General features: G+C 58.9%; 1 protein-coding gene across 1 annotated transcript; it reads right to left on the bottom strand.

The window, feature by feature from the left end:
* Positions 1–174: 174 nt before the first annotated feature.
* On the bottom strand, positions 175–12524 carry PEX6 (peroxisomal biogenesis factor 6). The gene is given in 22 exon segments (XM_040060869.1): positions 175–794; positions 1109–1248; positions 2715–2792; positions 2904–3020; positions 3713–3821; positions 4257–4318; positions 4420–4625; positions 6643–6775; positions 6861–6937; positions 7271–7463; positions 7588–7796; positions 9350–9461; positions 9538–9674; positions 9834–9936; positions 10647–10730; positions 11375–11535; positions 11641–11894; positions 11897–11980; positions 11983–12058; positions 12061–12159; positions 12161–12214; positions 12216–12524. Coding segments are annotated over 22 exon segments (2934 nt in total). The 3' UTR covers positions 175–657.

A 12524-nucleotide genomic window follows, 5' to 3' on the forward strand; every position in this document is an offset into this window, starting at 1 on the left:
CCAGCCATTCTGGCAGGATGAGAGTGGCCCCAGTCCAGTTCACAGGTGTGCTCCCCTATCCACCTGCAGGACGATGATTCCTCTGCACCACCCAGCCCACCCAAAAATTTGCAGGGACCTTCCCGAGCCTACAGACACCGTCAGAAACATCAACCTGAGGTCAGGCAGTGAACATCTAGTCCTAAAAACACTGTGTTTATTCAGAGACTGTCAAGTCCGGGCCAGCTGGAGCAGCAGTGCCCTGTGTCCCGCTGCCCTCTGGCCCGCATCTCTCACCGGGGGCCAAGGGCCCAACAGGCAGCTGCCTCCAGCCCTGCACCTGCTGCCAAACCAAGTGCAGTTTGTGCCTTGCTCCCCCACCAATGAACGGCCTGTGACCCGTGGAGACACTGCTACACTGCCCACGGCTTTGTCCCCGCAAGGAAGTCACCCTGCTACGTTCCCAGCAGCCACAGGGCACCGCTGACGTTGAGGGACCCTTAGAGAACCCACCGGGCTCCTGGAGGAGCAGAGCAGCGCTTCCACCAGGCCTCGGCTTGGGAAACTGCACCGACGCTACTTCCAGCCGGGCTCAAAAGAAGGGGGCCCGGGAGGCATCAGAGAAGAGCAGGCAGGCACCTGTTTGTGCCTGTTCTCCAGTCCCAGCTCTGCTGAGCTTTAGGAGGCTGCAAACTTCTGCTGGATGAGTCTGTACCTGAGCAGCTCCTGCTCAGAGACTGATGGCTGCAACCTGGCAGCAGCCTGCAGAAAGTCTTCCATGGTCAGGATCAGAGCAGACTTCTCAGTGTCCAGCCCTGCGTGAGGGGAACGACATGGAAGGGCTGAGAACGGGGGCAGCTGGCAAGATCCAAAAGCCCACTCTCCAGCCATCAAAGACTGCAAGGAAAACCTGTGTCTCGCTCCTTCGCCGGGGGCCAAGCACTGCAGGTGGAGATGACCACACCTGCAGAAACTGCCTGCCTGGCAATAACCCAGAGCCCAGCACTGTGGTCCCAAAGCTGCTGAGGATCTTCTCACAGGGCCCAGCTACCAGCAGTGGTTAACTCTCCTCTCTGCCCTTGTGCTGGGCTGCTCCAACAACTGGGACAGGTAAGGGCAGGGCTCCTACCTTCCTCAATCCACTCCACCTTGCGTTTGACAGCACACATCATGGCATCTGAACACAGGGCGTAGATGTCTGCTCCTGTCAGCTGAGCTGGGCACTTTTCTAGGATGGTGGTGAGATTCACGGATGGATCCAGTTCAAACCTGCCAAGAGAGAAAAACGCAGGTATAAAAGCCAAGGAAAAACAGACCAGGAGAACTGTGGCAGTCACTCTGACTGGGCAGGAGCAAGCAGAGTACCCATGTTTAGCCACTTCCAGAATGTGCTCTGCATGCTCAAAAAAAAAAAACAAAAACAAAAGTTTGCTTTACTATTTTGTTTTTTTTTAACAATCACCTCTCTTTGAAACATCCCTGCAGCAAGGTCCTCTCTCCTGCTAAGCAGGATCAAAGGAAACTTTGAATCACAGCACCACAGCACAGCACGGCCTGGGCTGGAAGGGATCTTGAAAGATCATCCAGTTCCAACTCCCCTGCCATGGGCAGGGGCACCTTCCACTAGACAAGGATGCTCCAAGCCCCAGCCAGCCTGGCCTTGAACACGTCCAGGGATGGGGCATCCACAGCTTCTCTGGACCTCTCTGGTTCCAGGCTAGGAAGCACAAAGAATGCAGGGAGTAGTCTCAGGGTCATGGTGCAGGATAGACTTTCTAGAACACCATCTGTTTATGCCATTGGTGTTTGACTTCTCACCTAGATAAATTAAGCGCTCCACATGCCCGGGAACAACTTACAGCCAGGGCTGGATGAGAACACGTTTAATGACAGTGTACAAACCACTGTAACACCAAACCATCGCATCAGAGCCGTGCTGCAGACAGTGAGCCTCCTTCAGCATGACCAGCAGCTGCTGGAGGGCATGGTGGCCAAGACACAGGCTGTGACAAGCGGCTTGCAGCCAGCTCACGTTCCCACCCCTCCTACTAACTTCTGGTCACAGGCAGAGGTGATCACAGCTATCCAGGACAGAATCCCTGCAGAGGCAGGCACAGCCACTCACCCAGCTGTGGTGGCTGCTACCCCTGCACCTGAACTGCAGGGCTTGCTTTTCTCCCTCCAGAGCTGCTCTCAGGAGCTCAGAGCAGCTGGAGAGCAGCCAAACCCTGCTGCTCAGTGATCCCACACAAGCAGTGACTGGGAAGAGACACAGATCGCAGCCTGAACACCCCTGAGCACCACAGGAGGAGAGGCAACGAGCTGAACGGAGCTGCCTTCACACTTGGATGGGCAAACAGCAGGGGAGCTCTTGCAGGAAACAAACGGGAGCTTCCTGTCCTGCAGCTGCACTGCAGTCTCACTACACCATTAGGATACGGCTGAGATCCTTAAGAAGACCATGGTGGCACGGTGGCTGGAAAACTCTGCCAACCCCTCCACTGGGACAGGCAGGCTGAGCTTTGCCTGTCTTGTAGAACAAAACAGTCCCAGTTCAGCTGCTGGAAATTGCTCTGTCCTCCCGCCCCAGCTGCTGGCTGCGGCTCAGTGACCTCAGGCGCTCCCCAGGGCTCAGACATGAAGCCACGATGGAGCACGCTAAGCACCGGCCCCAGGGGGGCTGTGACCTCCTGCAAGGCGCTGGGAGGACGCTGTAAGGGCCCAGGGTCACTCACCTCCTGGTGACAGCGCTCAGCACCTGCAGCTGCGACTCCCGCTCCTCGCTGATGCCCACGTAGACCAGCTTGTCAAACCTGTCAGCAGAGAGGAGACAGCTGGGAACCGGCCACAGGTGCGCAGCCCACGGCCCCAGGAGCTGCGGGGAGCCCCCCGGAGTGAGGCAGGGCGGGAGGGGGCTGACAGACCTGCCCGGCCGCAGCAGAGCCGGGTCCAAGAGGTCAGGCCTGTTGGTGGCTCCAATGACAAACACCTCTCTGCTGGAATGAAGGCCGTCGAGCTCTGCAAGGAGCTGTGACACAACTCTGCAAGGAGCAAGACAGCAGACCTAGAACCAGGCCTTGGCAAGTCACCCGGTGTCTCCCTCAGCCACCAATGGAAATGCCAGTGGCAGGTCCATTGCTTGGGCTGCAGCTCCTGTTTCCCTTCCCTGGAGAGCCCTTATGCAGCCATCCAGACTTCTCCAGCACAGCACTTGGGCTCACTGCATACTAATCCAAACCCCAGACAGTTCTTCAGAACACGAAGAATGGATGGGGACTGCCAGCTTAGCAGAAGAGCAGAGGAGGCCTAGGGAAAATAACCCCGTTTCTGGGCATCTCTAAGCTGTACATACTTTACTTCTACCAGAAGCAGCTGAAAGGTTTCCCACCACGGGGAAACAGCAGCTAACAGGAGGACAGCACAGCAGGGGTGTGAAGGATGACCTTGGAGAGGCCAAAGAGAGCACTTGGCAGCCACAGAAGCAGATGGAGGAGACTGTCTTAACCAAATGTTTGCACAACTAGCTTGGGCAATCGGGACCAGAGGCAATGCAAACAGCAGTACTAATGCCCAGAGAGAAGAGACAGGCTGTGCTGAGGGCTTAAGGGAGCAGAGAGGGGGACAAACAGAGAAAGAGCGGTGGAATGGACTCTGCCTCTCAGGGCAGTCTCATGCACTGGCTGCAGCTGAGGCAGGAATCCTGCTCCCCCAAGGACGCCTGACGCTCACTCACCTGTCCATGACACCCCCTGAATCTCCACTTCGCCCACGACTGGGGGCCAGGGAATCCAGCTCATCAAAGAATATAATGCAGGGAGCAGCCGCCCTGGCCCTGGCAAACACTGTGAGGAGACAGCACAAAAGGTGAAAAAGACGTGGAGGAGCAGTCAACAGCAATGGGACCTGCTGCATTCCCAGCAGGGAAGGGCTGTGGAAACCACAAGCCCACTGTATCAGCACCACCAACTGCTCCTGCCCGATGGCTCAACAGACTGGGGGCAGGCAGCACCCAGCAGGGTGGGCCCTGAGGCTCAGCTGTGTCCCTGAGGGGCAGCTGTCCCATCAGGAACACCAGGGGCGGGAGCAACAGGAGCAGAGAGAGCAGGAGGGGAGGCTGCAGGGAGCAGGGAACGGGCTGTAGGAGACAGCTGGGTTCAAGCCCCTGCCGAGAGCTGTGGGTGGGAGTCGGGAGGGGGCTTTAAGCACTGCCTCCTTCCCTGCAGCACTGCAGAAGAGCCCCTTGTCCCCAGGTGCAGCAGCAGGCTGCACACGCTCACCGTTGCGCACGTTCTCCTCGCTTTGCCCCACGTACATGTTGATGAGCTCCGGCCCTTTCACGCTGTGGGGCAGCGGAACGGGAGGTCAATCAGGGCTCACCCACCCGTCCCCTGCCAGGGGGAAGTCGGTCCCATCGTGTGAAACCCTCCCAGCATTTCTCACCTAAGGAATGTCATGGCACACGTTGTTGCCACGGCTTTTGCCAGCAAGGTCTTCCCTGTCCCTGGAGGCCCGTACAGCAGCAGACCAGAGCGGCACAGCCCCAGCGACAGCAGCTCTGGGTGCTCCAGGGGCAGCTGGATAGTGTCCAGGATCTCCTTCTTCACCTCCTGCAGCCCACCAACATCCTGCCAGGACACCGAGGGGATCTGCCAAGAGAGGGAGAATCCTTGTCAGCACTTCTTCCTGAGCCCCGAGCGTGCCCGGGCAGCTCCAGTATCCAGTATCCACATTTCCCCTCTCCCGAGCTTTGCAATGGAGAAAACAAACCCTACAAACACGTCCCCAAGCAGAGTGCACCTCATCTCCAATCTCACTGCCCCTCATATCATCAGTCAGCGAAAATACCCCAGGGAAAATACCTGCCAGGGTTGCCTGCAGCTTTGAGGGGAGACAGTCTTGCTGCAGGCAGCCTTTGGGAGGCATGAGGGAAGGTAAAAATAAGAATAAAAAAATAAAAAAGAAATCTGGATCTTGCAACCGTGAGTGACTTGTGCTCAGGGCACCCTGTCTCCCACAGGGTTGAGACTGTGCAAGGGCTTCACACCTCACAGAGGGACAGAACCCAGGCTGCCAGGACCAGGACGTGGAGGATGTGAGGGACAGGCATCCTGCAGGACAGCGTATGGAACGCTCACTGCTCTTGAAAGCGGGGATGCAAGAACAGAGTCCACCTATACTCATGAGAAACAGACAGGGATGGGGTCAGCTGCAGACGTGTGAGGGGCCATGGAGAACAGAGACACCAAAGCTGAACAGGTGAGCCAATGCCTCTTGGGTTATTTTGTGCTGAGCAAAACTATCCCAGAGCACGCTGCTGCTCTGCTTATGGCTTTAGGAATAGCTGGAATGCCACAGCCTGCACTACATCCTCCTGAGAGTCAGAGCAGCTCTCCTGGGAACATGCAGAGAAAGCAAAGCCCCACACAACCCCCCACCTGCTGGCTCTTGCTGCCAGCACAAGTGGGGAGTTTAAAAATAGCTTAGGGCAAAATTCTTTCCCCCCTCAGCCTATTTGCATCTCCTTCCCTCACTACTGGAGACGATGTTATCTTATTTTATTTCTTTAGCTGTCCACCAGGAAAATTAGGTCAAACAAAACAAGGATTTTCAGAAAAAAACCCCAACTTGTTAAAGCAAAAGGTGGCAGGCTCTTCTTCTGCAGTGACAATGAATGCAAGAGCTGCCCTCTCCTCTGCACTTTTGCTCATCCTGCCTCGCTAGAAAGAGCTCTACAGACATGAGCACAGGAGCGGGGAACTGCAGGAAGGCTGTTTTCAGGGGAGCACATGGTGCAGACACTGTTAACAAGTCGGGGTTTGGAATCGGTTTTCTCCAGAAGGCTCAGGCTGTAAGTGCAGACAAATGTAACCAGAAAGTGAAGCAGGGAACTGAAAGTGATGTATGTTGAGAGTACCCAGGTCTGCTAATGGGCTTCCTGACCACAAGCGATTACTAAGAAATCGATAAAGAAAGGTAAAATACAAACACAATTAACTCCCATTCACACAGCTCGCTGCTGAGCATGCTCTGTGGTTATTTGTCTTACGGCAAACTTGGCGAACACCACAAAGCAGAGCTCACTTCTTGAATTAAGTGGGCAGCTGGGGAAAGTGCCAGAGGAACTGCTCCAAGGCCAAGGCTTCCTGTCCTGTGCTGAACTCAGTTGTTTGCACTCACAAGCACGGAAAAGAGGTTCTGATCTTTGCTTGGTCCTACCACCACCTTACCCAGCCAATCCAGTCACCCCAAATGCTGCCTCCCTGGGTGCCGAGCTGCCAGAGGCACATCACACCCCTTCCCAGAAGCTGACTGCTGGTTCTCTCACACTCTCCATGTCACCTTCCCTGGGGAAACCCCAAGTTCTTCAAACTGCCTGTCTGTCAGAAAAGTCCATGCCAGCTCCAGCAGCATCCAAGGCCAGGGATCAAGTCTAAGACTTATCACACTTGTGGAGAATCTCCCTCACCAGCCTGAGGCACAGCCTCTCTGTTCCCTCAGGCCAGGTGGCTGGGGGGATCTCAGTGAGGCTGCCTCTGCCCCCCAAGAGGAGGAAGGACAGAGCAGGAAGCAAAGTGTCAGAGCACAGCGCTGCAAGATCTGCCAGGGGCACCTTGACCAAGAGCCCTGCAGAAGCCACCCCCACCCTGTGCCCCAGCACCCCACCTTCGGGGCTCCCACTGCCTGCGAGTGGGCGTCATGCAGCTGGTCCAGCGCCACACTGAAATCCTCCTCGAGCACCGGGAACCCGGCAGCGCAAAAATCCCTCTCCACTTCTTCGCTCAGCCCGCCTGGAAAACTGGTGAGGAAAGAAAGGGAAAGGAGTCAGGCTCTGCCCACCACTGGCCGCAGCCCCTGCCCTCCCCACCCCTGTGCTGTGCTACCTCAAGGCCTGGATGCGGGTGCAAGCAGCCCGGCTGCTGTGGGACAGCAAGGCACAGAAATCTCCCAGCACAAATCCCTGTGAAGGCAGAGACAAAGAGCATCAGTTCAGTCCCTGACCAAAGCTACACCTAGGTCAGTAACAGTATGGGGAAAAATTCCTTGCAGAGCTGCTCCTTGAGCCTCTGGTTAAAGGCTCCCACTTCATTTTTATGTTGTTAGCAGAGCTGAACATCAGCCAAGACCTCTGCAAAAGGCGTGGAGTCCGTAGGCGCTAGAAATCTGTGTTTAAATCCTGAGCGCCAGGATTAACCACTGAAGAAGTTGTCTGGGCTGTGGGAATTACCCCCTCTCTCCCAGGGCAGCCAGGGGAGATTGGCCCATCTGCAGGCGGTGCTGCGGTTCCACTCACGGCAGTCCTGCGGGCCAGCTTGGACAGGCTCACTTCTTTGCCCAGAGGCAGGCCGGCAGTCAGCACGCTCAGCATCAACCTCCTCTGCTCCTCTGAAGGGGCTTCGATCTTCACCTCATGAAGGAAAGCCGTCTGCACGTCTGTGGGGACGTCCTGGGGCTCGCAGGTTGTGCCGATCACCAGGACGGGGTGGCTGCGGAGAGAAAGGGGACGGTGCCGGCGGAGGCGGCCCCGAACGCCGCCATCGCCCACGCCAGGCCGTCGGCAGAGGCCAGCAGCTACCCAGGACGCCCGGAGCAAAGGTGCGGGGTGCGTACCTCGGCGCCGGGTCCCTGTCCAGGAGCAGCTGCCTCAGGGCGGCAATGACCCTGGCGTCCTCTCCCAGCCCGTCCCGCTCTCTGCCGAGCACCTCGACGTCCTTGAGCAGCAGCACGCAGGGCCGGTACCGCTGGGCCTGGCTGAAGGCCGCCCGCGCCCTCTCCTCCGCGGCCGCGCTGGTGTCAGCGCACAGGCCGACGCAATCCACCTGCGGGACATGGCGCACGGCTGCGGCGCGGGACAACGCTGCGCACAGCCCTCCACGGGCGGCTCACGGCCCGAGGAGATCACGGCCCCGAGGAGATCACGGCCCCAAGGAGATCACGGCTCCGAGGAGATCATGGCCCCGAGGAGATCACACCCCCCAGGAGATCACACCCCCGAGGAGATCACGGCTCCGAGGAGATCACACCCCCGAGGAGATCACGGCCCCGAGGAGATCATGGCTCCGAGGAGATCACGGCCCCGAGGAGATCATGGCTCCGAGGAGATCACACCCCCCAGGAGATCATGGCCCCGAGGAGATCACACCCCCGAGGAGATCACGGCTCCGAGGAGATCACGGCCCCGAGGAGATCACACCCCCGAGGAGATCACACCCCCGAGGAGATCACGGCTCCGAGGAGATCACGGCCCCGAGGAGATCACACCCCTGAGGAGATCACGGCTCCGAGGAGATCACACCCCCGAGGAGATCACACCCCCGAGGAGATCACGGCTCCGAGGAGATCACGGCCCCGAGGAGATCACACCCCCGAGGAGATCACACCCCCGATCTCCCAGAGACACGCTCGGGGCGCATTCAGAACGGGCACGTTCAGGATGCTTCGGCACGGCTAAATGGCCGCTTCTTGCCTCTCCGCAGGAGGTGAGGCAGGCGGGAGGGTCTTACTCTGAAAAAGGTGAGCCAGAGGGACCAGAGAGATCCATACAGTGGATATCACAGCTCAGCAGCCTAAGCTGGAAGGGAGGTGAGAGCTGTGGAAGACTGGGAGAACAAAGTATCTCGCAGAACAGTGCAGTAAGTAGAGGAGGAGGCCCAGGAAAACTGCTCGAGCAGTGCCAGACAGGCTCAAAGTGCAGGAGGAAGGTAAAGGTGACGGTGTCTGGGGGGAAGTTATAGGTGGCGAGAGGCCCAGACACTGTTTACAAAGCAAACGCTTGATGAAATCATGCAGGGGGAGAGGTGAGCCTCGAACAGCAGCCTGGGAACGGGCAGTGCTGCCTCCTGGCGCTGCCAGGCTGTCCGGGGAGACCCAAACCTGGGATTCCCTGAGCTTCATCCTCAGAAAAGGCAGAGCTCAGCACCACAAAGGATCATGTCCAGATGAGCTGCACAGCAGCAGGACAAGGCAGTGTCTACCTGCTCCAATGACCCAGTGTTACAGCTTTACTTGCAGAGAAAAGAACAGGAAAAGAGTTTACAAATATCCGAGAGAAGGAGCAAGCCCGCGATTTCCTTCCACAAAAAGAGGAACCTTCCAGCCCTATTCTTTCCATTTTTCTTCCACAACCTTTCAGAATTTCAGAAAGTCTCCTAGAAAAGTCACCACACGACTTCCTCTCACTTTTGCAAACATCTCTACACACCCGAGGAAATGAAAGCATTTGTGGGACAACCCTGGACCGTCAGAGTGAACAAAAGAGGTATGCTGTTTCACATGCTGAGATTCTGAGCCAGGTGAAGGCAGGGCTGACTTAAAAAAAATAATCCTCTGTGTGTTGTAAATCCAGCAATGCTCTGGGCGCGGGAGGGATTACCTTGAAGAGGTGGAGGTTGAGGCAGCTGCACACAGCTCTGACAGCCATCAGCTTCCCGCTGCCGCTGGGCCCCGAGAGGAGAACGCTGCCCACGCCGCTCAGCGCGCCAGGCCTGGAACAGACAGGGAGCGCTCCCTGTGCCGCGCTCCCACCTCTCCCTGGGCTCACCCCAAGGAATTCTAACTCACCGACGCTTCAGGTGAGGCCGCAGAGCATCGCAGAGCTGCTTCACGACGTCGGAAAGCCCCACGGGAGACAAACTGCTCCAGAGCTCGTTGCTGTCATAGGCTGGGGCAGATGGGACAGTGCTGTTTGTTGAACCCACCTGTGAGGAAGGAAGAACACCGCCCGAGTAAAGACCGGGGCCAAGTGACAAAATCTGTCCTGGAGCGTCATTTCCCAAGGGCAGGAGGCACAGGCCTCCACAGGAACATTCGTCACCCGCGGTGAGAGCTAAGCCTCAGATCTCCTCTCTCTGTCTCACCAGATAGAGAGACGTGTTGCGGGTGTCCACCAGGTACCCCTCGGACTGCTCGCCTTCCACCATGCCCACAGTCTTCTTCACCTTGAAATAAAGCTCCGGCCACCTAAGGGGGAAAAACGAGTGCTCTAAACTGCTTAGCCGACATCTTGAAGGAAGGAGCAATATAAATGTCAACAAGAAGACAGCTGAAAATGACAGGTAAGCAGAGATGCTCTTGTCCTCTTGCAGTAAAAGGAAGGACCAAGCAGTGTGAATGTTGGGAACGCACTCAGAGCACCCTTATCCCGATGCACAGGGGACCTTCCCTCTCCCATTCAGCATCACCGTTCCAAAGCCACACGAGCAAAACCAAGAAAAGGCAGAACTGGCGGCCAAACAGAAATGTTTTTCTAACATGAACTCCCAGGGCTTATATTCACATTTTGCTGTTTGTCACAAGCTGAGAAGCCCAGCTCCCGCTTTGCTTTCTTTATGTGGCTGTGACTGCCCTCAGGCCACCCCTTCCTCTTTACTCTTTATCCCCATCAGATACCTCTGAGTTGGAAGGGATCCATGGATCCCCACCTCCACCTCTTTTCTTCCTTTCTTCCCTTCCTGACTATTCGAATGAGCTAACGGAGGCCTCCCTCTTAGCTGCAGCCCTGCATAATCCAACAAAAACACTTCCCTCTTCCCAGGGGAAGAGACAGATAAAACACTAAAATCCAGGGACAGATCAGAATGGAATAAACTGATTTCAAGAGAGTCAGTCGTGGAAAACTCTCTCTGCTCTTCTGGTACCAAGTAATAGAGCCAAAGGTTGCTGACACCTACCTTAGGAACTTGTCTGCATTTAGCTCTATAAACTCAGCATTTCCAAACGTTGGAACACACAGGATGTCTCCCTCCTGGACCAGCCTACAAAAAACCCAGAGAGTTTCACCAGTGAAAAGAAAGTAAATCCTTCTGGTTGTGTGTCCTCCCTGCCCTGCGTCTCAAGCGTTTCCACACAAAAAGAATGTAACTATTCATACTGACTCACTCCTTGCCTGTAAATAAAGCTATCAATAGCCACTGAAAGATGTGGCATGCACCGGATGGAGCCAGGCTACAAAGGGGAGCCCTCTGGGAATGGTATACAAGGTGAACGTCATGAGAATGTCGCATTCGGACAAATTCTCCACCTTATCAATGGAACAGCCGGGGATAACTCCAACAGATAGCCCTGGCAGCCGTATGAAAGATGCTGGGGCACGGGCGTCGGAAAGAGCGGATGGCAACACATCCACTTTCCTGACTATTCAGCTGAGAACTGTGCTTGTGGGCAGCATTTGTGAGCCCTCGGCACTGGATGGTGAAGTCATGAGGCAGGAGACTTGGAGATGACTTCTGAAGGACGGGGCAAGGAGCGGTGTGTCCAAGCAGAGCACACTAGTGATAGGACAGCGCCAGGGGACATCCTAAAACCGCACGGCACCCGCACCGGGGGTGCAGATGCGCACGTCCCCAGCGTGCGGCACAAACACACAGAGCGTCCCACGAGTCGGTCCCGCAGAGCTCACCGCGGCGTTTCGAAGTGCCTGTAGAGCACGCAGTCGTAGCTTCCCCGGGTGCAGTACGCCGGCGAGCAGACGATCTCCAGGTGCAGCTCCTTGGCGAACGGGGGCACACACAGCACGGACCGGCTGCCCTTCCCATCCGCGGCGCCGGTCCTTTCGTACCTCTGCGGAGGGGTCGGGGCGCACCGTGAGCCGCGGCTGCCGCCGGCCCGGGATGCCCGGGATGCCCGGGATGCCCGGGATGCCCGGGACGCTCGGCCTCGGCTCACCTGCAGGCGGAGGTGCGCGGCGGCGGCGGGGTCGCAGCCCAGGTTGAAGGCCAGGGCCGGGGCCAGCAGCGCGGCGCCGTCGGCCGGGGCGCGGCGGGCGGCCCGCGGGTACTCCCAGGGCGGCGGCCTCGCCAGCAGCGCCGCCAGATGCCGCCGGGCCGCCCCCTCCGCGCCCACCCGCACCCACTCGCCCTGGAACAGCCCCAGCGCCAGCAGCCCGCGCCGGCTCACCCACACCTCGGCCCCGCCGCCGCGGCCCGTCCCGCCGGGCAACCGACAGCCAGCCGCGGCTCGGCGGCGGCGGCGGCGGCGGCGAAGCGGGACACGAGCGGCGGCGCCGGGGAGGGCGGGGCGGGCCGCGGGCGGCGCCCGGCGGCGGCGGCGGCGGCGGCGGCGGGGCGAGGGCGGCTCGCGTCCCGGGCGCCCAGCAAGCCCTGGCAGCGCCGGGCGCGCCTCCAGCACCGGCGGGGCCCGGGCCCGGGGCCCGGCCCCGGCAGCGGCCTCGCCCCGCCGCGCCAGCAACCGCGCCCCCCGCCAGCCTCCCCGCCCGCCCCGCCGCCGCCCCCAGCAGCACACCAGGCCAGCGCCGGCGGGCGCCGCACGGGCCACACGGCCACCCTCCGGCCCGCCGCCAGCCCCAGCCGCCGCAGCAGCGCCCCGCGCAGCCACAGCTCCGCGCCGCGCCGCCCGCCCGCCTCCAGCGCCACGGCGCTCAGCAGCACCGGCTGCGCCCCGCCGAGCCCCGCCGGCCGCACCGCCAGCACCAGCGCGCCGCCCCGCCCGCGCAGCGCCGCGCACAGCCCCGCCGGCGCCACCAGCAGCGCCGTGGCCGGCCACAGCTCGGCCGGGGGAGCGTCCAGAGGCCGCAGCACGGCCACCGCCAT

This window comes from Hirundo rustica, chromosome 3 (assembly GCF_015227805.2).
Source record: "Hirundo rustica isolate bHirRus1 chromosome 3, bHirRus1.pri.v3, whole genome shotgun sequence".
NCBI lineage: Eukaryota > Metazoa > Chordata > Aves > Passeriformes > Hirundinidae > Hirundo > Hirundo rustica.